General features: G+C 43.9%; 1 protein-coding gene across 4 annotated transcripts in view; it reads right to left on the reverse strand.

The window, feature by feature from the left end:
• LOC147902168 (uncharacterized) overlaps positions 1-26,619 on the reverse strand; it is a 132,189-nt gene extending 105,570 nt beyond the window's left edge. For all 4 annotated transcript variants that reach the window (XM_087374905.1, XM_087374904.1, XM_087374903.1 and 1 more), the window contains exons 1-3: positions 25,576-26,619; positions 15,995-16,289; positions 14,483-14,708 (exon numbers count right to left, since the gene is read on the reverse strand). In XM_087374905.1, coding sequence (XP_087231031.1) covers positions 14,483-14,708; positions 15,995-16,289; positions 25,576-26,453 — 1,399 coding nt within the window. In that variant the 5' untranslated portion in view covers positions 26,454-26,619. The remainder of the gene's footprint in view (positions 1-14,482; positions 14,709-15,994; positions 16,290-25,575) is intronic.
• Between the last annotated feature and the right edge of the window lie 259 nt (positions 26,620-26,878).

The following is a 26,878-nucleotide window of genomic DNA, read 5'->3' on the forward strand; positions in this document are numbered from 1 at the left end:
TGTGTGAGATCTGGAGTAGGCTGGTGTGGGACATCATAAAGATGGCGTGCATATGTGTGCCAAACTCTAGTGTCGGTGAGGGGTGATGGAGACCTACACTCAAGGAATCTCCGCCAAAATTCCTTAGAGTTGTTGCCATACAAGATGTTCAACAGCTGCTCCTCATTTCGACGAAGAAATGCCTGCTTCTTCCTACGTACGAGACGTCGGTACTTGTGTACCGTGTCTGGTGTGTTCGGGAGATGACACCTGGTTTCAAGTCGGAGTTGTCGGCGAGAAGCCTTGGACTCTGCATCATACCAGTTGTTGTAGGGTACAGAACCAAGAGGTGGTGGTCTAGTGGACCATGTGGTGTGGGGAAAGACTTGGAGGGCAGCCTCGTGGAGTGTGCGGCTAATCAGGGCAGCACGGTCCTCTATGAGTGGTATGTGATCAATGTAGTTTAGAAGTCTATTTAGGCGTCCAAAGTAGATAGGAGAGAAGCTGTGATCAAAGTGTATGTCATGGTAGGTGTCGTGCATCCTATGTGGTGTGTGTGGTGTGGCTAAGCGTGAGGTGGTGTTAGTGAAGAATAGGTATGTGTGATCAACTCCTGGAGGGAGTAGTGGTACGGTGAAGTCGGTGATACGTGAGGTGAAGGTAGGGGATCCCATGATGTAATCTACCACACTAGTGCCCCCCCCCCATGTGGGAAGCAAGTAAAACCACCTGAAGAGGGCCATAGGTCAAGCCCGTTGTAGATGATGAGATCATGCATCCTGCCCACGTCAAGGAGTGTATGTCCATATGGTGTAACAGGCTTGTGTCGGTCCGATGAGATCCTGGTCATACCTGCTCCGTCTAGGTCCATGTCTGGTAGCATGATAGAGTTGTCTCGGAAGTCTAGGAGTGGTGCCTGACGTGTGCTCGTCCCTCACAAGGAGAACTTCCCCACGAGCTGAAGTGTCTAGGATATCCAGATGTAATCGTGCATATGGCGATGTCTCACCCTCCTCTTGCGCAACTCTGGCGAAGTGGGATGTGTCTGGCGGGAAGTAGCATACTGCTATGAAAAGGTCACGAGTAGCCGTGCGTCGGATCCGGATCCACATGAATCGAGAGTGTGCGTCCTTCCTCTCAACGGAGATAGCTCCAGCGAGAGAAGACATGTACAATACTGCAACCCCGCTTGATCCTCGAACTCCTCCTCTATCCCTCGTCTCATCGCTGAAGGCTGACTCCCATGTGTAGCCATTGACTATCGTTAGTGGACGCTCTGGGCTCTGCTGTGTCTCCGTGTAAAAGACTATGTCGCGTCCTGTGTAAGATTCCGAGAAGTTCCCTAAGTCTGACCATAAGGTACCATTACACTTCCAAATGGTGCAGGCTAGGGTCTCAGAAACCTGAGTCTCATAGCCCCCATCCCCCTAGGGCGAGACGGCGGGTCTCAGAAACCTGAGTCTCATAGCCCGACGGCGGGTGCCGGTCAACAACCTACCATCTCGGACCATGGCCCATTTTCCCTCCTTGCGGGCAACATCCCGCTGTTGGAGAAGAACTCGTCGCTCCTCAATCTGTAGTGGTGTCAAATCCTCATCCATGGACAGTTGGGATGCTCTCGTAGAGCGGCTCGACGTCGGAGTGTCGCTAGTCGAGCATGTGAATCTCTGAAGTGAATGACTAGGGGCTGCTCTCGGGGTCTCTCCCAATATGCCATGCTCCCTCTATGCCGTGGTCGAGGACCCCCATGGTGGTGGTCACAAAGGCGACCGCCTCCTCCATGGGCGTCGTCGTGGTGCTGGTGTTGTCTCGCGTGATCCCTCGAATCCGAATGTTGAGGGCCTTCAAAGCCCTCTGCTGCTGCTCCTGTATGGCGACTGAAACGGTTGCCTTTGTGGGCACCTGTTTCGCCACGTCCACCCATCTAGTCGTCTCTGCTATAGCCGACTGTATCGTGGCTATCTGTGCCTCCACCTCTATGACTGGGATCCCTCGAGGCGCTGCTCTCAGGGTCCCGAGCTCCTCTCGGAGCTGTGTGATGTCGTGTCAGAGAGGGTGCCCTGCTCATGTATAATGCAGGCCTGCTCTTGGGTGTAGCGGGCCTGCTCCTGAGCGTAATGTGTCAGATCTGCCTAACGGGCCCGGATGCTGTGTATCTCAGCCAATAGGGAGTCCCAAGCATCTGGTGGGGACCTAAGATATCCTGGTCCGGGTGGGAACTGGATCTCGAGAGGGGCTGGAATGAAGGTGGGGGCTGCTGAGGCTATACTGAGAGTGGGAACAATGTGATCTGGATGGGGGAGTGGTTTGTAGGAGTAGCGAGGCCCGACAAGGCGATGAAGGGTGGCTAACTGAGAGGTAGACGAGATACGAGGGAGAAGTATTGTGGAGCCATGGTTGATGGGGCTACTGGGGAGGAGGCGTGTGATGATGATGCAGGAGACGGAAAGGGGAGAGGTGGCGTAGATGATGAGGCGGATGCGGATGATGGTGGCGAAGTGGTGGTGGTAATCATACTGGTCGAGGCTGTGGTGAGCGGCATGGGCTTCGAGTGGGCCCCTTTCTTCTGGACCACGGTGCTGTCCACTGTCAAACCGCTCTGGTTGCTGCGTTTGTTGAAGTTCTTCAAGTTGAGTTGCTTTTGTGTTTTTCCCTTGTCACCGTTCCCCTTCCCCATCTCCTTGTGTATGTATATTTGGACTGAAGGGTCTCCCCCCATCTCTCTATGCGTGCATACCAGCACCTCTGGTCTCCCCCTGCTGCAAGTGCCATAGAGGAGGACAGCACTGGCCATGGTATCCTGCTACGCCCGGATGTGTAATCCCCATACTCCCTTACTCGGTACAGATACGTAATGACCTGAAATGCAACATCTAGCTCTAATGGGGGTGACCCAAACTCCGCCCGAATGATCTGGTGAGGAACGGATAGATTACCACGGATCATCCGTGATAACATGAGAACCTGTAGCCGCTCCACCCTGGCCCACTCTATATCCAACAAGTATAGCCCCAAGCATGCACTGCCATACATCCCTGCTGGGCGGAGCAAGGAGTCAAAAAGCAACCCTTGATGGAGAAAGAGAGAGTAGGAGAGACAGAGTGCTGAACGAAGTTGCAATAGATAAGAAGTAGAACATACAAAGCAAGGAAAGGTTTTGTCTAAGTGACAAAACCTTATCCTTCACTAATCGTAGTTAGTGAACTAACTGGGGTTAGGCAAAAAAACCTCTAAAGAGGGAAAAGTGCCCCTAACCTACTTATTACATTACATCGGTCATTGCCTAGAATATAATAATAATTCTAACACCCCCCTGCAAAGCCAATGTCATGTACAAGGAAATGATCAATCACCAAAAGAAGATAAGTTCAGGGCACTGCGAAATGTCTCAAACTTCTCACGTGGAAGTGCTTTGGTGAAGATGTCTGCAACGTTGTCATGTATTGACACATAGATCATATTGATCTCTCCTACATGCAACTTCTCTTTGACATAGCGATAGTGAACCTCAATGTGCTTTGTGCGAGCATGAAACACAGGATTCTTTGCCATTGCTATAGCACTCTGACTATCAGTGAGAACCCTCCAATGAAAGACGAAGATCAGCAAACAAACGACACAGCCAAACACATTCAACTGTCGCTGTGAAAGCTGCCCTGTACTCAGCTTCACATGAGGAGGTAGCCACTGTAGATTGTTTCTTGCTCAACCAAGAAATACAAGCATGTCCTAAAACAAAAGAATTCCCACTAGTGGACTACCTAGTATCATAGTCTCCAACCCAATCTGAGTCACTGTAACCATGCATCTGCAACTCACCCCCCCTGGGAAACATCCAGCCAAAAGACTTTGTACCTTGTAAGTAACGGAAGATGCGTTTTACAGCCTGCCAATGCATAATCTTTGGGCTGTGCATATACCTGCTCACCTGAGAAACTGAAAACTGAATATCAGATCGTGTATTGCAGAGATAAATAAGGCATCCAACAGCCTGGCTATAGAGTGTGACATCAATTGATTCACCTGCATCATGCATTGTAAGCTTCAGCCCTGGCTCCATGGGAGTGGACATAGGCTTGCAATCATGCATGTTGAATCTGTCCAAGAGCTTTTGAACATACTTGGACTTCTCTTGAATAAACTCGATCCCCAAATAGAAATGTAACAAGCCCAAGTCTGACATATCAAATGTAGCTTTCAATTGGACTTTGAAATCTGCAATTACTTCCTCATTTGATCCAGTGAGCATCATGTCATCTACATAAAGAATGATGACCAAAATATCCCCCCCTTCCTTCTTGATGTAGAGGGTGCTCTCAGTTGAACTAATGTGCAGCCCCTTGCTGGTTAGAAAGGCATCAATTTTTGCATACCATGCACGTGGGGCTTGTTTCAGCACATACAAAGCTTTATTCAGCTTGCATACCTGATGTGCATTTCCTGAAATTTCAAAGCCCAGAGGTTGCTTGACATAAACCTCTTCTAACAAGTCTCCATTAAGAAAAGCTATTTTAATGTCCAACTGATGAACATTCCATTCAAAATTTGCAGCCATTGCTATAACGAGAATATCCTTTTGCAACCAGCCTTGCCTTGTACCGATCAATGGACCCATCTGGCTTTTTTTTGACTTTGAAAACCCAACGTGTACCTATGGCATGCTTGCCTGGTGGCAAATCCACGACATCCCAAGTCTGATTTTCATGAATGGACTGCAATTCATCGTGCATGGCATTCATCCAATGCACATTATCCTTCGCTTCTTCAAATGTCTCAGGCTGCTCCTCATCAAGAAGAGTACCTGCATAAGCTGATTCAATAGAAAGAGCCCCCCCTGTGTGCCTTACTGCACTACAAGTCCTGCCAGGCAATGGAGCCTCAAGCTTACTCTCCCTGAGAGTCTGAAGTAACCAATTCGGGACTGTTTTGGCTGCATGTATCTCTTAAATTTCTTGCCTGACAACTTCCACACCCTGAGGTGGTACTAAATCAGCTGGGGGCTGAATCTGGACATGTGGATCTGGAGGAGGTTGCTGTAAATTATGAGTTTCAGCGGGGGAACCAAATGCTATAGGAAGCATCCCCTCAAACACATCATCTGAAGAGGCTGGAATCTGAAATTCAGCATGTGTATGTGCGGAATTTTCAATTCAGCATGTGTATGTGCGGAATTTTCAGAGAATATAACATCTCTACTAACAAAAATCTTGCGTGTAGCAGGATTGTAGAGACAATAGCCTTTGCTTTGTGAACTATATCCCACAAAAATACATTTGAGTGCCTTATCTGACAACTTGTGTCTAAACTCCACAGGCATGTGGAGCAACACAACCAAGAACTCTGAAATGGTCCATTGAAGGCTTTCTCCCATGCCATGCCTCATAGGGAGTGATTGTCTTCAAAGCCTTTGTAGGAGCCCGATTCAAAATATAGTTGGCACACATGAGGCCTTCTAGCCAAAACCTGTGAGGCAACTTCTTATTTGTGAGCATGCATCTATCCATCTCCATGGCAGTGCGATTCTTCCGCTCAGCTTTGCCATTCTGTTGAGGTGTAAGCCTCACTGTAAGCTGAAGCATGATGCCTTTCTCCCATGCATTTATCCATCTCCATGGCAGTGCGATTCTTCCGCTCAGCTTTGCCATTCTGTTGAGGTGTAAGCCTCACTGTAAGCTGAAGCATGATGCCTTTCTCCTTCAAAAATGTCTCAAATTCATGAGACATATACTCCCCCCCTCGATCTGTTCTAAGTGTCTGCACCTTGAGTCCTGTCTCATTTTCAACCATAGCCACGAAGTGTTTGAAATGCATAAACACTTCTGATTTTGCCTTGAGACCATAGACCCAAGTGTAGTTGGTAAAGTCATCTATGAATGTAACAAAATAGAGATAACCCCCAAAAGCAGGTGTCCTCATGGGATCGCAGACATCACTGTGAATAAGCTGTAATTTCCGTGTAGCTTTCACTACACCATCCTTCTTGAAGGGAAGTCTATGCATTTTGCCAAGAATGCAGCCTTCACATGCATGAGGAGGCGACTCCAAAGAAGGCAATGCATCAACCATATCATGCCTCTGAAGTGTCATTAAGCTGCCATAGCTCATGTGCCCATACCTGGCATGCCATAACTCCGCATTTTGCATCGCAGCAGTGGAAGTGCTAACTGATAATGCAAGATCGGATCTTTTTTCATATAGATCAAGCTGAAAAAGACCCCGATACAAAGTGCCAGACAACATCAAAGCATAGTCATTCTCTTTGTCTCTGATTGCACACTTGTCATCATCAAAAACAACCTGAAATCCTCCTCTATTGAGTGAGGACACTGAAAGCAAATTCTTCTTTATCCCTGGCACATAGAGAACATCTGAAATTCTGAAATATGTGCCATCAGTGGATGTGAGAATAATGTCTCCCACTCCACACACTGAATAAGAAGAATTATTTGCACAAGTTACCTTCTTTTTGGTGGGTGGAGGATGCAGAGATACAAACAGACTCTTCTTGGAAGTCATGTGCTTTGAAGCACCACTGTCAAAATACCAAGTATGAAGTGTCTCATCGACACTAAGAGAGCATGCATCCTTTGAAGGATCATAACTGCAAGTCAAGAAACCATATGGGTCATCATCATTAGTGGCTGTAACATCTGAGCTACCCACTGAAAAATCTGAAGTGCAAGACAGAAAGGCATAGTGCTCTTCAACAAAGTTGGCTGCAACATCTCCCCCATCATGAGAATGTGGAACTGATGCATCTGGCACAGCCATACTAGAATCCCTTTTCTTCTCTTTGGCTATGCGCTTCTTGCATTCTCCAATATAATGACCTGGCTTCTTGCAATAATGACAGACGCCCTTCTTTTTCTGCTTATTCGTATCACCCTTTGCCTTATAAGAAGGCTGTCCAGAATCAGCTTTATGATGTGTGGGGCTGATTGGCATGTGGCTTTTGCTGCCCTTTATCCTTGGGCTTGAACTTGGAGAGCATAGCATGCTCACCAGCTCGGGTTGCCATATTTCTGTGAGTCTGCTCCTCCTGTAACAAAAGTCCTACCAACTCGTCAAAAGAGAGAGGATTGCTGCCCCCCCTCTGACAAATTCAGCGAGGTGTGAAAACCGAGATAGGACTCAGGAAGAGAGTTCAGAGTGGTGGTGATCATCTCTGAATCCAGAATAACTTCATCAATATTCAGTAATTGTTCCCTCAAGTCCTGAAGCTTTGTGAGGTGAGAATTCATGGAATCTCCCTCCTCCATATGCATATGGGAAAGTTCTCGCTTCAGAAAGGAAACCCTGGCATCATTTCTTGCTGCAAACATACTCTCTAGTATCTCCCAAGCAGCCATAGATGTCTTGCATGACCGAATGTGAGGTATAATGAACCTCTTGACAGAAAAAAGAAATAATTTAAAGAGCTTGTGCATCTCTAGAGTCCCATCTTTTTTGCTCTGCTGTGGGAGCTCCTGGAGCGGCTGCTCCAACTACTTGTGCTACATTTGCACCTCTACCCCTGCCTCCAGCTGTAGGAGTGACAGGTGTAGTCCCTGTATCTGGTCTTGCTTCATCTCCACTGACATAATCCCAAAGATGTCTGCCAACCAAGATATTGCGAACCATGAAACTCCACAAGGAGTAGTTGGTGCCATCCAACTTATCCTCCTGTGTGAGAACCCCGAACACTTCATTGGAATTGTTCTGAGCCATTTTCACCAGATAATCTCAAAAAGTACAGAAAACTGACCAAGTGAAATCCCTTTCTGGGATATAAAAAGCACAAGTAAAATCTGCAAAGAAAAATCTACTCACAGTGCAAATACTGTTACAGCCTGTTAAAGGCTCAGAATGCACTTCAATTATCCTGCAAATGCTCTCCAATGTCACTCAAAAATACCTGCAACAGTCTCAAAATGCTTGTACACTACCAAATTGCATCAAAATGCCAAAAGCCCCAATTTCTTCAGGGAAATTGCATCCAAAAGAGGGCAAATTGCCTGAAAGCCCCAAAAATGCAAGAAATTGCTGTGTAAAGCAAAAAGCCCCAAATTTTTGCAAGAAATTGCAACTCAAAAGGAGGCAAATTGTCTGAAAGCCCCAAATGTTGCACAATTGGCACTCTGCCTGCAAAAGCCCCAAATTTCACTACAAAATTACAGTGTAATAGCAAAAGCCCCAAATTTCTTCAACACCCGCAAACTTACTGCAATGTCTGCCCAAAAATTGCACAAGAGCACTCCAAAAAATGCAATGTTCCTTCAAAGATCTCAAAAGCCTCAATTTCTCTGCAAAGAGAAGAACCTGTAAAGGAAAACCTGCAAAATAATCCTGCAAGGAAAGCCTGCACAAAGTGCGGACGCCAACAAAAGGTAACAAGGGCCTGCAAAATGTACGAAAATCCGTACTGTGTACGGATTTGCAGCAACAGTACGGATGGTAGCTGAACTGTGAAAGTGCAGCTGACTGTACGGACCCCTGACGCAGCTTGTACGGACAAAATGGCAACCTGTACGGACAGAATGGCGCTGACTGTTTGTACCGATAGCAGATTCGAAATCCATACAGCGTATGGACGTTGTACGGCTGCTTGTGCGCACATGTACACTGGCAAATACGGACAGTGCACGACTAGTACTACGTAAGAACTGCAGTACGACGCAGGTGGGCGTGGTACGGACGTACGAAACAGCCCACAAAATGTTGTACGGACTTGTTCACGGGCTGATGTACGACAGGTTGTATGGCTGGAGCGGCGTTGGACACGGGACTGGAGATGCATCGCTAGTACGGGCGTACAAACAGCAACGTGGGCTGATGTATGGCTGTACGGAATCAGTCCGTACAAATTGTATGGAAGTGTTTGGTGTAGATCAGCCAGGCGCTGGAGCAAGGGTTGTACAGGCGGGAGCTGCGAGCAGAGAGCTAAGCGCAGGGAGCTAGGAGTAGGTCCGAAAAGAAGACTCTGCTCTGATACCAAATGATGAAGAAAGAGAGAGTAGGAGAGACAAAGTGCTAAACGTTAGTTGCAATAGATAAGAAGTATAGAACATACAAATCAGGGAAAGGTTTTGTCTAAGTGACAAAACCTTATCCTTCACTAACCGTAGTTAGTGAACTAACTGGGGTTAGGGAAAAAAACCTCTAAAGAGGGAAAAGTGCCCCTAACCTACTTATTACATTACATTGGTCACTGCCTAGAATATAATAATAATTCTAACAACCCTTTGGTCCATGGATCCTGAAAGTGAGAGCGGAAGCACTGCCTCTCTAGTCTATCCAATGAAGCATATCCTCTGCCCAGGCGTGCATGCATCGCGGGTCTCAACGTGAAGATGGACCCGAAAAAGACGACCCCAAGATAAGTGTATGATGAATCTACCTTAACAAGGGACCCATCAAATGCTAACTGCTCCTCGCGCATGACGGCTCGAGATGTATTGAAGATCATAACCTTGGTCTTACTCAAGTTGACCTTCAAATCATGAGACTCACAAAAGGATTGTAGTGCGTCAAGGTGTCTTTGGAGCCACTCTGCTGAGGAAGACAAGAGAGCCACGTCATCTGCGTAAAGCAATATCCGGATTAGCATGCCCGCGAGAGAGCAACCTACCCCCCCTGTGTCTACATCACTATCTCGAGCTCGTCGATGTAGAGGCCAAACAAGGTAGGTGATAATGGATACCCTTGTTTGACCTCGATAATGCTCATGATCTCGTCTGTCCATCCAGATCCTGTCCAGACTCTGCTTGAAACTCGCTCATAAAGTGCCATCACAGCCCAAATGATCTCCTGGTCATGACCCAAATCCTGTAGGCGTCGTATGAGGCGGGCTCTCAGAATGGTGTCAAATGCCTTGTGGAAATCCACAAAGCAACAGTAAACCCTCTGCTTCTGTGTCCTCGCCTCCTCAATGATACATCTGAGCGCGAGATTATAATCCATGGTCCCATGATCTCACCTGAAACCGGCCTGTGTCGCTACTCTAAGTCCTCGACACTCTGCAAATGTACTGACCTCATAATCAAGTACTAATGCATAAATCTGGGACATGACATGTCCAATCATACTGGTCCTGTAGTTCTCCAAGCTCATGGGATCCCCTGCCTTGTGGATGGGTGAGATAGTGTTAATGGTCCAAGTGCGTGGAAACCCCAAGCAAATAGCCTCATTAAATAGCTTGGCTAAGATTGGGGTTAGGAGGTTAATCCCATATGCAATGAACTCAGTGCATAGTCCCCCATGATCCTTCGCTCGGCCATTATGAAGTTTCATTACAACTTCCTCCGAGACCTAAAGGTTGGAACGGTTGGATTGTACGTGTCTAAATTCACGGAAGACGAACTAGGCATCCTTTACCCCCCCCTAATGAAGAGGGTGCAAGATGTGGGGCGTGGCATATGTGAGTCCACGCGAGGGAAAGGAGGCCAGGCGCGGGAACAACCTCGCAGAGGAAGGCTTGCAGATCTGCGCACAGAACAGTGCATTGGCCGGGATCTGTGGCCGGGTTTCGGACGGCTGCCCGGCAAGATCCACATGCGGAACTGTGGGGTGGTTGAGGTCCGAAAGTTTCGCCGCCAAGGATTGGACAGGGTGGAATTCGGAGGCCATGAGGTAAGGGCTTTCTCTGATTTTTTTTTGTCTTTGGACGGGGAACAGGGTGACCCCCCGTGCGAATAGACCCTTAAACCGTGAGGAAAAGAGACCCCCCCGTTCTCCCCAACGGAAAGTCGAATCGAAACAAGATTTTAAGGGGGTGATCCACCCGCCAAGCACCCCCTATAACGGTATCTAGAGCTCCAAACCACTCAAAATAAGTAGCCCAAATGGAGTGCACCAATTTACAGCAGAATACAAGAAGAAAAGCCTAAAAGAGAAGAAAGAAGAGCTCATTTGAAGTGGTTTTTCGACACAAGCAAAGCGGGAGTCGGATAAGTACCACCAACTCTACAACGCTTGACTTTTGCTGTAAAATAAACCCCTTTCTGAAATTACAGCAAGTCATTTTCTCTCTTGTATTACTAAAAGGAAAGAATGGAAGGAGAAGGGATATTTAATAATGAACTTATCCTTTTTCCTCCGCTAAGGAGATAGGGAGAGAACACCATCACCTCCTCCTGAAGAGGATGATGTAGATGAGAGTTACACACATATTCAATATGATAACCCACGTATACAATTACCTTCATCTCAATCCTCGGAAACCTTTCAACAAAGGAAAAGAGAAAGCTATTGTACAAAATGTTAACAACCAATCACATCCTGAATGGATACCCTTTCCCTCCATGACTGACGATGAGAAGAAAAAGTTAATTAAAGAGGGTAAATGTTTTGGATGTAAGAAACATAAGCCAGGGCATCCATGGCATAACTGTCCTACTCTATTAGCCAAAATTGCCAAAACCAATTCTATAAAAGGGAAAGGCAAAGCATCCAAGTAGGAGGGTGAGGCTTCTACCTCCTCATCCCAGGACTCTACGGTGAACATAGAACCAAGAGCAAATACTATCCATTCAGCCAACACTAGTGTATGGATGTGTGAACTGAATAGAGAGTAGGCATATTCATTGTAAAGTATGGACAGAGAATAAAGAATCTTCTCCTCCATGTAGAGCATCTTATGGGATGAATAGGGCTGAAATAGAAGAGTTGGAAAAAGAAAGTAATGATCTATAGTCTCTATAGATTAAGAAGCTCTTCATCACAAAATCATCTATAGCCAAGGTCCACCTAGTTCAATGAAACATTTGGGGGTGAGAGAATCGTTTTAATACTGACCAGTTTGTTGAGAATGTGTTTCAGCTTATTGAGCACATTACTGTAGAGAGATTTCAACAGCTAAGTATTCAAAAGAGGATTCTGAGCATGAAGAGATATTGAAGAGGCATTGCAGTGGTACTTCTGCATTTGAATATTCAGCATCTAGAGGAACCAGAACTTGAAGATGGGATTTAAGTTCTGATTTAGAAGAGATCGTGTACTACCAAGAGAAGATTATTTGCAGATTATGAAGAGGAGATGCAAATGCAGAAGTAAAAGAGAAGCGTACACAAGAGAAAGAGACAAGAGAAACATTATTATATATTATACGCCAATGGTGTAACATATATTTGTATTCATGATGGACACCAACTGATTTGTTATGGCGGTGGATCATCTCAATAGATAGGACTAGTCGAGCTAAAGCCACTGCTTCAGACGGCATCGAATTTGGACATGTGAAAGTTATTCTATTAATAAAAATGTACACACACATGTCTACGTCCTAGGGGCAATAGGAAGGGAAGGGTGCATTAAGGTGCATTGAATGGTAGATGCATGGGTCATAGGCTAAGGGTAGGTGTAAATGGGAAGATGGAACTTGAGTGATCTCAAGGGACATTAATGAAAGGGTATCACCCTTTCATTGTGAATCTCACGTAGCATTCTTCATTCACCTTGCATTCATTTGCCATCTCTCTCCCACCTTGCATGTAGGTCGAAAATAGAAACAAGTACTCTCACGAGGGCGCTCTTCCCCATTGGAGGGCCAATCAGCATTCAAATCTGCATGCATTGCACACATTTGCATTCTTGAGAAGGAGCTAGTTCTTTACAGGAAAACCCACAAGCAAGGCCCTCTCTCTCTAGGTGACATCAGGAGATGTTGACCTCCAACATAACTAACGTTGCAAAACGAGCGATGCATAACCAACAGTTCATATATGGTTCTGTATAGCTTGAGACAAAAACTATATACCAATGCATAGCAACTGTGACTCGTACACTGATCATAGAAGTCCCATGACAAATATACCGTCAACAAGCGGTACCTCGGGTGAGACATGAAGTGTCACCAAGCGACTTCTAGATAACTAAGCATGTGGCCAACAGTCCCATCAACACCTACAAGGCAGAATCACCCTCTTCCTGGCTGTCCAAGCATCAATCCCTCAGAGACACAAAGTTTGCACACAGCCCGGAGCTGTTCCAACTCAGCCACACATCTCTCGTAGGCTCTTACTAGTGCCAAACCTTTGCTGCCCTCCTCGGGATACACTAGCTGACAGAGAAAAGAAGGCGACTCTCCATGCAAACTGTCTGATAGAGAATTCTAGAAGCAACTCTCTGCTATCAAGAGCTGGCATGCATCCTTGGCTGTAGGTGAATCAATCTGGAGGCTCTTTGGCAGTAGGCAAATCAATCTGGAGGCTCTTGCAAATCAATATGGAGGCTCCTGGGCAGTAGGCGAATCAACCTGGAGGCTCCAAAAACCTAATTGAAGCAAGCCATCAAGGTAGTTTCGCCAGCGAAACCCCTTTGAAGTAGGACAGCACTTTTAAAAGTGGCATAACTTTCACATCCAATGTCCAAATATAGTCATTCAGCCACTCAAATTGATTAGAAAACCCCATTTGAGCACATCTATGGGGTTATATTTTGAATAAATATTGCACGTATAGTATTAAATATTACATGTGTTTTATGAGAGTGATATATAAGCCCAAGTTAATACTTATTTATAGTAATTTAAACTTCTTTAGAAACATATCCATAAATATCTTGTTATTTATGCTATTAAAACACTCTTGTCATATTGATATGAATGTATTTAATAAGGAATTATATATGTATAATATTATTACATTGAGAGTGATTATGAGGAATGTTTCTTAAAGGAAATATTTTTCAACACTTTTTTAAGGCAATAACAGTGGTACAAAGGATGAAGAAAAATTATGTTATGTAAATTTGAATGAGTGACAATTCTGTATATTTTTATAATAAAGGGATCTAGTTCTAGTGAAAACAAAAGTGTTTCCTAAAGAAATACAATTTTTTAAATCTCTTGAAAACCACGCTCAGATAAACCTTTTTGCTCGTAAAATTGACGCATCCAATATAACCTAGAGTTTCAAAACTCAAGCCTAATTTTTGGACTGTTTCAGAAGCTCAAAGTTTCAAACGTCCCATGTTTCAAAACTTTCTGGTGACTAGGATTTTGTGACGAAGTACTAAGTCATGGACAAAATTGGCCATTTCTTACATGCCGTAAAAGTCAAATTCATTTCTCACTAGCAGGTGATTAATGGCTTGGGGCTAGTCATAAGATGCTAGCAGATTTGAAGACGCCATAGGTGATTTGCCTATGAAGAACACAACTTAGGCATGACTCAATTTGACATTCTTCCAAAAGTAGACCTTGTCATGGGGCAGACATGAGAGAAAGTCTTGTTGTAAAGGTTTACTCAACAAAGAATGTACCTTCATAACATGCAAACTAAAAACTCCTTAACAAGTTACAAGAAACGAGTTTTGAAAAGATAGAGTCACACAAATAACCTCCGATTCTTAAAATACGAATTAGGAGACCTCAAGTGAAAGATCTTTTGCAATTAGTCCATGTACGTATGTAACCTAACAACAAGTAATGTGCGGGCAGGATGCTTTTCAGCAGCACTGTGAATTCAAGTGTAAGTGAAGCTCCCCTCCCCACCTATAGAATTGGAAAGTGCATTGGTGCCTGTACCTGAGACCTTCAAAAAAGTGCTTGCACAAAGCTCCTGTGAAATATCTTCAAGCACTGAATAAGCAGCTTCAGCCAGCTTCAAGTCTGTTTGACCCGCAGGACAATTACAAAGGCGATTTAAGAGCAAGATGATATCTGTGGCAGCTGGCGACAAGTGATCTAACCTCCTCCTTAAAATAGCACGAAGCCAATTTTTCAGGCCTTGAGATTCATCGATATATTCACCCTGCACATAAACTATGTGTCAACATAAGTAGCGACAAAAGCATATACAATTCTGGAAGAAGGCCCAAAGCTGCAGCCAGTTTCTGTTGTCAAAGGCATCGCAATGTAAGGTTGATACTCAGACGTCATCTCTGATGAAAAGCTACACAAAAGATGCAGCAGTAAAAGATGAGGATATCTACTTATAATAGCTGAATCTTATTTGATTGGAGTGGAGCTCATTATAAGAATTATCATCACCTTCATGAAATGCATGGAAATGAGAAAACTACTTGTAACAGCTGTTCTATTCATACAAGATTTGCAATGCAAGTAAAGAAGACTACTTTGAGGAATGCCCACTCGATATTGATTTGGACATGATGGATGGGATTCTTGTTCAAAACTGGTGACTCACCTGCCTCAAGATCCTGCAGTAGCAGGATCTCCATCATCGATTTCCAAGTCAGTCTATGATTATGTACATGTCAAATGAATTCTTTGGATGCTTTTATAGACAAATGAGATGCGAAAAACTCATCTTTCAGGTCATATTAGAAGAGCATCATTGAAAGACAGTTGAAAGAACTTCCAGCATGGCAACAAAGCACAAACTTCAAAATCCATAATTACGGGGAGTTAGGAAACAAACAACCCCAGCCAAGAAACCCAAGAAAACTACTTGTACCAGCTGTTCTATTCATACAAGATTTGCAATATTTGCAATGCACGTAAAGACGACTGCTTTGAGGAATTGCCCACTCGATATTGATTTCTTGATATGAGGACATGATGGATGGTGACTCACCTGCCTGGAGATCCTGCAGTAGCAGCATCTCCATCATCGATTTCTAAGTCAGTCTATGTTTATGTACATGTTAAATGAATTCTTTGGATGCTTTTATAGACAAATGAGATACGAAAAAAATCGTCTTTCAAGTCATATTAGAAGACCATCATCGAAAAACAGTTGAAAGAACCTCCAGCATGGCAACAAAGCACAAACTTCAAAATGCATAATTACAGGGAGTTAGGAAACAAGCAACCCCAGCGAAGAACCCCACAGCTAAACTTCTGTGACTTTAAATCTCATCGAAAGGAACCCATAAAAACTGCAACTGACAATTGCTGAAGCACATCTGCAGAAAAAACTTGTGGAGAGATTGTATTTGAATGCATCATTTGACTATGAATTTCGAATGTCACAACTAAAGGAAACTTTAAGGACCTAAAGAATCATGCATGGAACATAATTTTAATTTAAGGAAAGATGGATTAGCAAAACAATCCTTAAACCTCTAAACTCACCAGAAGCATTTTTGAAACAGCCAACAATGGTAGCTTTTCAGAATTCCAGCTTTGCAACAAATGCCACCATTTTTGGACAGAGGCATCAAGTACGGTTGGTACCAGCAAGCACAGGCAACTACTCACAAGTCCAGGGCAAAGAAATCCCAGCATCAACCAGAAACTTTGGAGACAGCATCCCTGTGCAATACAAGGTTCATAGAGATTATGTGCATCTCCTCCTTGTGGAGCACTGGTGGGCTCTTGAAAAAGTTCATAAGAAGCCAGGAAGATAACTGCTGCTTCATCCCCATATCTGCGATCATAAAACAGCCACTTTATGATCCACAGATATGAACAGCTAGCAGCCTAGCTAAGAAATACATCTCGACATGCACATAAAAAAGCACATGAACTCAGCCAAATAATGTTGTATATCTTCCTATTCAAACCCTCAAAAGCCTCAAACAAGTGTACAACCTGCCTCCAAGACACCCCTTTATGCCTAAAGCCAAGAGACACAAGAGGAGGCATCCAACTTGAATACATATCTGTGCACAAAGCAGGCGTCAACTTACTTGACACTGAAATGCACACAACATCCAAAAGTAAGGTGCATGCATAAGGTTATATATTTGCAATCACACTGGCCTAAAAAACATGCCCCCCCACAAACAGAAAAGAGAAGAAGGGAAGAAGAAGTGGCTCCCTATGCATTTACACATACATATGTAAACAATAGTTATGAGTCTTTAATATATTCAACACTGAAACATATGAATATGAATATCTGAATCTTAAACATGGCATCATATTGTCAACTCCTGAAATATGAAAATGCGTCAGATACCCATTACTAGTCACATATTACAGATCATCATGATCATATGAAATTGGAAGTTGAACCTGCAGATCTAAGTTGAAGACAGGTACCTGCAAGTCAAAGCATGCAGGTCGCTTAATGCTATATGGATGATGAGCATTCGACATGTCATACTAACGGCATTTATATATGAGTTAATAAATGTTGTAAGAATGATTTAAAACATATTAGCATAAAAGGTGAACATACAAAATCTAACAGTTGAAACAAATAAGTCCTAAAAATACTGTACAGGATGCTGATAACACAAATATAAAAGTTGACACATACAGCATACAGCCCATGTGTCTTTCTCTTACATAAATACTTGTACATGAGAGGTCACTGAATGTTGGATAGCCCGTGTGTGGCTGCCACATTGGCAGCACATGGGCTGCCATGTGGGCAGCGACTACATGTACAAGAAGAAATCAGAGTTGCCACATGGGCAGCAATCAGACTGCCATGTGGGCAGCTGAATCAACCATACCTGGCTGTCATTGGAGGCTAGAACTAGCACCAAAGTACTGCACAACACTACGGAACTGAACAGGGCAAAAGAATCGATGGTTAGAGTCAGGACAGCACAAGAACATATGCGCAGCAGAGGCATGGGGTAGCGTAGCCTGGATGCACAGTATCTGGAGCAGAAGAAAGTCACCTGGAGCTGGAGAACCAGAAGGAATAGTACGGATGAGGGTCCTGACAGACGGCGCAGATGTACAGGCCTGGAAAATTCTGGAATAGGTGCAGACTGGCTGGAGGTGGATCTGCGGACAGGCAAAAAGAGACCAGGAGCAGCCTGGGGCCTATTTATAGGCCTATACAGGGTCAGCTGGCAGGGAAATGGCTACAAACTGGGTCGGCCCAGACTGCAGGAAAACAAACCAGGCTAGGGCTCCTCCAGACCTATTAAAGGAGCCCTTTAGGGGCTCATTCAATTGATTCAGTTAGCCCAGACTTTGAGCAGATCAGCCTGCTTCAAGAAGCCAACCAGGGACCATCTGGTGCAGCAATGGAGGTGGTTGTCTGCAGCAAAGATAGAGCAACAAGTGTCTTCATCAAGGACTGCCTTCACAGCAGCAAGGGAAAACGGGATCAGGGCAGAACTTGTGCCTCACCAGTGGTTGTCCTCAAAGTAGCAAGAAGGTCAAGCATCCATATCAAGCATAGCCTTACAATAGGCTGTCCAGCAGGAGCAGCAAGGAGGCGTGACTGCAGGGCACACATACGAGGCCCACATGAGCTCTAGGGGAGCAACGCAGGCCAAGTGTTTTGGAGGTGCCATGAGTACTGGACACACATTTTGTATATGATCTGGTCCACATTGGACAAATATATATTGCTGTTTCTACATCTCTCTTGTGCATTGTTCATTCACTGTCTGCACATCTACGTAGTACATATCATGGAATTGAAGTTGGATTTGAATTTAACACTAAGTAATTCTTAGGCACTATCTCACTGTGTTGAGCTTCCACTGCGTGTGGGAAGCGTTGGCCTAGCAAAGCAGCCTCTCCCGCTGTCACGAAATCATCTAATGGGTTAAAGTGTAGGAGATTGTTTATCGAATGTGTAGCACCTAGAAGAGTGCAAAAATGCCAAATTATAAGATGCTATCAGATGCTGTTTTTCCCTGTTATCTGTGAAATTCAAAATCTATTGTGGTGATAATCTGCTGTGAATTGAGGACCCAGGCTGCATTACTACCAGAAGTGATTCATTATTAGGGCTTCTCACCTGATTATAGATTTGTTTTAGGGTTTCTAGTCCGATTACAGTGGTATCATAGCTCAGCCTTGTCACTTTCCCTTGTGACAACGATCCAAAGTACTTCTAGATTGAAGAGGACAGTAGCGATTTGGAGAAGGGAGATTTTTAACGCAAAAGATCCAACCAAGAAAGCTACAGATTGATTGTGGATCAGCAGCCCCAAAATTTTGGCAAAACCCGTGCTTTTTGGATTAGTTCAAGTTTCGAAACAGTCCTGCGTAGATTGTGATTTGAGCTGCATACTCACAATCTAGAAATTGGGAGCTGTTTACACTTGATTTGACGTAGCCCAAACAGTGTTATCAAATCCTTGCAATTAGTCATGAAAGAGATCACAAATCAGAAGATCAATTCCCTATTCAAAGGCGACATGCAAACTGTTATTGTTCCTAGGGCTTGCAACGATTGAGAAGTGGCAGACAAGCGGGTGAATGACCCATATTTGAGATTGTTTGTGTTGATGGTAATTTCAGCACTTCAAAATTAGAACTGGAGAGCATTATCTACGTTGATTTTGAGGAGCTAGAAACCCAAGGATCACAGATATCTAGAAAACGATCAAAGGATCACATACATGTGGAAATTCCTTATTAAAAAGGTATTCCCAGTAAGGGCTAAGTATATTAGTTTTTTTTTGTCTCTAAGCCCTAAGTATTTATGTGCTGTTTCCCTTGTTTATGTCAGGGAAACAAGAGTAATACGCACTTGGTTTGATTATTTATCAAAGTTATACTTTCGTGGATTTTAAAAGAATTTCTTGATGGGACAAAGCCCAAGCATTGGAAATAGCAAAGATGAATATTCAAGTTCTTATGCCAAAGATATATGGAGCTACAAATCAATTCCTGTGGTCGGCGAGATCAGATGTCTGTTATGAATTGCAAGAGGATGGATGTGCTAAGGAAGAGAAGTGTGTTGTTTTCTTGATTGTTTTAGAAATGGAGTATAGTTCAAGAGAAGGCCACCTCAATGAAAGGGGGTGTTCGCCGAGTTTCAAAATCAGTTTTCGCATAGACATTTATTCCAAGTTATACTATCTCAACACTGGAGGATTCCAGTTATATTGTTTTTGTTAAGAATACAATTTCTTCTATTCAGTCAAGAATATGAACTTACAATTTTCCCATTGCAAAGGAGAATGAATATCTTTCATGGATATTGAGAAATATACAGCTGGACCTTATATGATTTGTGGTTCTATTAAGTGCCAAGCTTGGTCTCTCAATTATTTCCAAAGCAATAAATTTATATGATTCAAGCATAGCTTGAAGAGTTCTTATAGAAAGGGAAACAAGTACCCTTGAGATCTAGGAATAGACCCCACTTGAGGGTAGCATATTCTAAGTTAGCCGAGTCACCAATCATGAATATGCTTCATTCTGACGCAGCTGTACGTTTCCAGTTATCTCATTTCAGAGGATTTATGTTATGATATTCAGTTTCATTGTTTCTTATTATGAAGCATGCTATGCTCAAGAACCAGCTCTTTCCATGCCAAGTCAGATTTTATCATCCTAAAGTTTTCATTCATTGGATGGGACCTGTTTATAGAATAAACAGAAATCTTTAAAGAGAATAGTGGTATGGTAAGTGTATGGCAAGGCAAGGAGAATAGTGGATTGTTTTCTAGAATTTGATTCAGGAGGACACTACTAATAAATGAGAAGTCCATGGAGGTTAATATGCTCAAGTATTGGCACAAGTGATCATTGGCCAAGCGTTTCTTAGATTTATGTCTTTATTTTATTCGGATTTGAAGAAAGTTGCTGCTAAAGAAGCCGAGGGGAATTTTGGAGGTGGTGGCCTTCACCCCTCTCTTGGCGTGTGGAGCCTGGCTTCGTTGATTTGCCCACAGGGAGCCGCAGGCTGCTGACACGTGTAATATGAGGGGAAAAAAATCCCATATGCATTGGTGGCCCTTTTTTGCACCAGGGTTTGTCCACAGGGGGGTGTTGTCCTTCACCCCTCTCTTGGCGTGTGGAGCGTGGCTTGGTTGATTTGATCACAGGGAGCCGCGGGCTGCTAACATGTGTAATATGAGGGAAAAATAATCCCATATGCATTGGTGGCCCTTTGGCGGCCTTGGATATAAAGACTTGTATTTCCCCTTCTCTCTCATCCTTCCCGAGACTTTTTGGGGGGAGAGAGAGGCTTGACGTGGCTAGGAGGCATGGGATTGGGACCCCCCGCCTCGGCATCTCCTGGGCTGCCACTTGGCAGCTCAACAGGGAATACAAAGCCCTTAGAAGAAATTGGCAATCTTATCCCAAAACTGTTTGAGGATTCTCCGCAAGAAAGATGTTAAGGCTGAATTTAAAATTAACGGATTTCTACCATGGTTGTCTTGAAATAGCTTTTCCACCAAGACTGCACAAGAAAAAAGGCATGGATTTGCTAAGAAAAAGGGCATGCATTTGCCAAGAAAGAAGGGCCCATGGCTGCCCAGTGCTCTTAAAGAGTAGGAAACGCCAGAGATTCTCTGCAAGAAAAGCAATTGCTTCAGATGAAAGAGGTGTGTGGCTGCCCATGCCCTGGAAGGCTAGTTAGCCAAAAGGGAGCGGACAACGCCACAAGACCAATCTAAGTCTATCCACGTAGCTCCAAAAATCTTGACTGAAACTGGTCCGATTAGTTCATCAAGGACACCCCTTCAAACTGACATGTCAAACATAAACTTGAGGAAAGTCAAACTTAAAGCAGCTTCAAAATTGACGACCAAATCTAGGAAACACCAAAACAAGAAGTGGCCAAGTCGAAACCCTTAAGAGTAACTCTAAAAGCCCTACAGAAGATGGCGGCATGTTCAAAACCCTAATTAATAGCTCTAAAATGCCACCAAAGCATGCCGACCAAGCAGGGAAAGACCTTCAAAGATGGTAATGGTCGAGGCAGGTCTGGGTTGATGGCAGCTAACTGAGGCAAGACCGACTTGAAGCTTTCTTTGCAACAAAAGCATGCTCCCGATCGCTTGAAGATGCGGGGATGGAGTGGAGAGGTGTGATGGAGGCTAGGGCAACTTGCTCTAATACCAAATGTAAGAAATGGACGAAGGATTGAGAGTGGAGTGAGCAATTGCGAAGAAAAACGAGATCTGCAGTTGCAAGAATGAAATGAGTATAACTTACACATAGGGTTATGTATCCTCACACCAAAAATAAAACCCTAATTAGCCCTAACTAGCCCTGGGGGGGGGAACTCCTAATTGGGGATAAAAATGCCCCAGGTGTCTAGAGTAATCCATGCTACTAACATCTTACAAGCATTACCCTAAAATCACCCTGCAATGCTTGCATTTCCGCTTTACTGGATGAACCATTTGATCACATCTTTCTTTGAAGAGGAGGGGCATTGATCCTAGACACAATCAAGCCAGCTTAGATGGACTGGGGCACGCACCACCTCAGATAGACATATATCTTCATAAGAATAGAATATATCCAATCTTACAAATTCAAAATTTTCGTAAAACAAGCAAAAGAAAAAGGAAAGAAGGAAGTTTGTGAGTAATCTTAGACAAAATTATGAGTAAATGAGAAAAATAAAAGGAATAATAACTTAGTAAGTAATATGTCTCAACAGTACCCACACATAAGCTGCCATCTGAGTTTCAAAAGATTCCGAAATCTCTTGGGTAACCCAATCTTTAACCTATTAACCATGGACAACCAAAAAAACAAAGGAAGACACGTGGTGGCTTGGAGGAGAGAAGAAGAGCCACGTGTCACCAAGAGGATTTTTTGGAGAGTTTTTTGCAACCAAGAGAAACGTTTCACCTTTCATTTCTTAGAAGATGTTGATATTCAGGCTCGCCCACCTTTTCTTAAGCACTTCCTTCTTCCCCGGATCTCCTCCAACCTGCTTTCCCCTCCATCGACCTCACAATCAAAGTCCTCCATATTTCGTGAAATGGCAATCAATGGGGTCGCTCCCAATGATGTCACTTACAGTGATGCCATAGTATTGACGCGTAAGTTTGCGAAATTCCCATTACTTTTGCGTCTTCCATTTACCTAGCATGATGCCTTCCTATTTTTTTCTGTTGTTCCCGACTTTGTTCCTATCTTTTGCACGCACCGTTAATGTCAGCAGTTATGAAGAATTTGTTTGATCCATTCGGTCCTAGCAGTTTTGATATTCGCAAGCTCCAAATCCGGACGGGAACAAGGGCAAAGCGAGTTGAGAGAATGGAATACTTCTATGAGATGGTGTAAAAATACGGATGACAAGGAGTCAAAGCATGTTATAGGAAGACAAAAGGTAGTAGGCAAGCAGTTGTTAGCAAGCAAGTACACAACTCCATCTTCATACGCTTTATCCCTCTTCTTTTCCCCCTCTTTGTAGCTAGATTGCCCCTCTTCTCTCCCACTATCAGGACTGCCTCCTTGCCAAAACCCCCTCCAACCATCATCTGCAAATGTCAAGAGGCTGATTGGTCAAAGATTTTTTGTATGTCCAGAGCGGCATTAAGCTCTGGCCTTTCAAGATCATACCAGGGCCTGATGACAACTTAGAAGCCCATGATCATAGTTCAGTCAGCAACATTTTTCACAGTGCTCCCAAGATAAGCGTGAGCGATGATGCAACCTTTTAGGGTGCGCTTGCCTTTTGATCGTGGATGTGGGACATAGTGGAAGAAGTCAGCTTCCAACGAAGGGCATTGTTTGCAATTTGCTGGCTATTCAAAAGCACCATCCAAGTTTCCCGTTTGTGTTACCAAGGTATTCAGATTAAGAGAGATTTCTTGCCATGGTCCATAATTACCAGCAACCACACAAAAAGAATGGATAGTGTGATGATGGAAGGTAATTGCGTCATAGGTTGCACTGTGCATTGCGCACCTTGCTTGCATATGAGAGACAAAAATTTAGGAAAGAGATAGCAAGCTTGCGAGAAAGTGAAAGTTCTACCGTGATAGGTAAACAGCAACATGCCGTGTAAACTAGAGTTTGCAAACATGTGCAAGTTCTGTGATAAAAGTTAAAGGGCAAGTCTTTGCGTAAGTACTTGGAGGAGAAGAAAGATTCAAAGTTTGTTTGCTCGGATATGGTGGCCACCAGCTACCAATTTAGAGGGGTTGTGTTAATGGGTGAGTTTTCAAAGCTCTGGTCGCTGACACGTTGGGGGAAGGATGTTTTGTGCGTTTGGAAAGTTTATTGCACCTTCATTAAACAGCAATATTTTTAGTTTTGAAAGTTTATTGCAACTTCATTAAACAACAATGCTTTTAATCCGAGAAACTCTCTCATTACAGAACAATATTTTTAATCCGATAAGCTGAGTCATGCTGTAATGTGGGAAGCTTTCAAACTCTAACATAGATAGGTTTTGGGTTTTGAGAATGAAATTAGGACATTGGCATGATCACGTGCCTGAATGTGGTGTGAATCATACCTATAGCCGCCACTATTACTATGGGCTTGACAAAAATATTTTTTTTTGTTTGAGTGGCGATACCTCTGATGTCTCCCTCTCGACAATTGAGGAGGGCATCTACTAGTCAACTTCTCTGATATCTCCCTCCTGACAATTGAGGAGGGTATCTACGAGGTCAAGTCGACTGCCCGTGATACGCATCCTGGCGGTGAGTATTTTGATATCTGAATGGTGAACCACTTCGTGCAGAGTTCAAGAGAATAGACAAGAACTCTAAGAAGGCTCATTTATATATTGCAAGAGAGCAAAGAGGACCCTTTTGTCCACGGCTCAAACCATAGAGTTGGATCATTGTATGAGAGGATAGATTTCTATTCCACTATTACTGGAGTTGACATGAATATGGATATGTTCAAGGTGAGTATTTTGATATCTGAATGGTGAACCACTTCATGCAAGAGTTCAAGAGAATAGACAAGAATTCTAAGAAGGCTCAAACCATATTGCAAGAGGGCAAAGAGGACCCTTTTGTCCACGGCTCAGACCACAGAGTTAGATCATTGTATGAGAGGATAGATTTCTATTCCACTACTACTGGAGTTGACATGAATATGGATATGTTCAAGAAGTGTATGGCTAAGATGGACAAGACGATGTGGTGGGCCTATTCTATGCCTTGGAATTTGATACAATCAGAGTAGACACAACAGTCCAAGGAACTTTAAAAATGGAGTTTTACAAAGGTAGACTCAGATCGAATTTCGTCTAGCTTGGTCTCCAAGTATGTAGGTACATTCTGTTAGACACCTTGGCTAGGATTCAACAATTTATTCTAGAGGGGCTAGCATTTTTTAATGATGCGGACTCTGCAAGAAGCGTTACAACTAAGCTATTAGCGAGTCACCAAATATATATATATATATATATAGAGAGAGAGAGAGAGAGAGGTACCAGTCATAATGAGGATGAGAAGGTAGGCATCAATGCCGCGATTGACCTACTCTGAAATGGGCATGAATTGTAATTGTTTATAAGGATTCATTTATAATAACTCCCAAAGGCTTAACTCCAAAATTCGACAATTGTGTTTGATCACAATACGAAATCAAGTTTACTCTCCTCACGTGATCAATTGTTGGAGATGATTGAGGTGATCAACATAACAATTGGAGTTGATGTCTTTTACATGCCGCAGCAACGCGCGGATTTAGTACTAGTGCTTACTAAGCTACAAAAAAGATTGATAGCAAAAAGGAAGGAGGAGGAGAAAGAAACAACTACTAATGTGCTAACAATAGGGAACAAAGATAAACCAACGTAAAGATAAATCGATATAGAGATTTGCTCTACAGGAGTCCACCCAGAGGTAGGCAAGATAGAAGTAGTAGCAAGCTAGCAGCAGCTCAAAGTACACTCCATGATTATTTATACAAGGAGAGACGCAAGAGCGAATGGATCATTGAATTTCACTGCTATGGTTTAATTATATTTGACTTGTATTTTACTTTGTCCTTTTTGGCTTAGGAGCTGCCTTCACTTGAAACAGACGTGCTAAATCGTTCGTTACTCGGAAAAAGGCGAACCGACGGCATACCTTAGAAACACGAATTCCAGAATGGCTGCTGTTCGAACAAGCGGCAAAAGAGGAGCAGAATTTCCGGGTTTACAATAGCGACATTCCGCCGCTATAATATCGAGTAGCAAAGGAAAGAACACGTCTGGATTTGCAGCGGATAAAAGCGCCAGCAACCAGTCCAAATCCCTACTCCTGAAATCCATTGTCTTGTTGCAAGGCTTCCGTAAATCTGAATGGGCAAGTGCGCTCTTAAAAAGCCAAGCGTGCAACCAAGCCTGTTCATTATCTGACCTCTTCAAATCCGAGAGAAATACGGCCACCTGTTCTGGCCTTTCTTGATCCAAACTAAGCAGCAGACACTGTTTGATTAGCTTCACTAACAAGGGACATCCAGGTACACCTAGCTTATCACTGATCATCTCAACCATACGCTCGCCTGCCTTCCCCATATCAGCGAGCCTGATTTCCTCTGCCAATTGAGCTTCATCGTCGCTCTCTGCCGAAGCCTCCATCGGTTCTGTGTGATGCAATTCACCACCCACATCGCATTCTGCGGAAGCCTCCATGTCATCCAATCCGCCATCCACAGCGACTCTCCTCTGCTGCGCATTTGCGTTGGACTGGCAGAAAAGCTCATAATTTCCAAGAGAGGTCGACTCAGGAGTGTCAGTCTCGTCTGGATTGACATTGATATCGAGAAATGAAACGGGAGGGCGAGAGATTGGATGTGGGGAGGAGGATGGAGGAGGGTGGAGGGAGAGAAGGGAGGAGAGAGCCCAGAGGAGGGCATCGAAGGTGAGGGAGGAATTGGAGAGGTCGAGTTCGATGTCGAGGAGCCAGCGATGGCAACGCTCTTCCAATGGAGATACAGATGCAGCAACAACAACTTCTTCCATGGACGCCTCTCATCATCCCTTCTCCTCCCACTGCCACTCCATGCAACCCATTGCAAAACACCCAAAACGTACTACTTTGCTCTCTTGCTCTCCTCCTTTCCCTATGCTTCTCGAAGGAATGAAGCAAAATCCGTCCTTTAGTCTACTCTGCACCTGCTAACACTTTTTTGTGTATAAGTGCAAAAACCCACATTTGTCCTTAATTTGCCTTGCTCGGGCATGTTACTTTTTTGTGTATAAGTGCAAAAACCTTGTTCGAGAGTCAAAAACCCACATTTGTCCTTAATTTGCCTTGCTCTGTGAGGCACTAACACCCACCACACAACTCATCTAGAACTCTTTCCCCCCACATTATATATTCGGCGCCACTTAAGTGTGTGGACTTAACTAATAGAGAGAGCTCACGTGTGGACTTAACTAATACA

The sequence above is a fragment of the Dipteris shenzhenensis genome, chromosome 5 (genome assembly GCF_047967505.1).
Source record: "Dipteris shenzhenensis isolate YYH24624 ecotype China chromosome 5, Dip_SZ_1.0, whole genome shotgun sequence".
NCBI lineage: Eukaryota > Viridiplantae > Streptophyta > Polypodiopsida > Gleicheniales > Dipteridaceae > Dipteris > Dipteris shenzhenensis.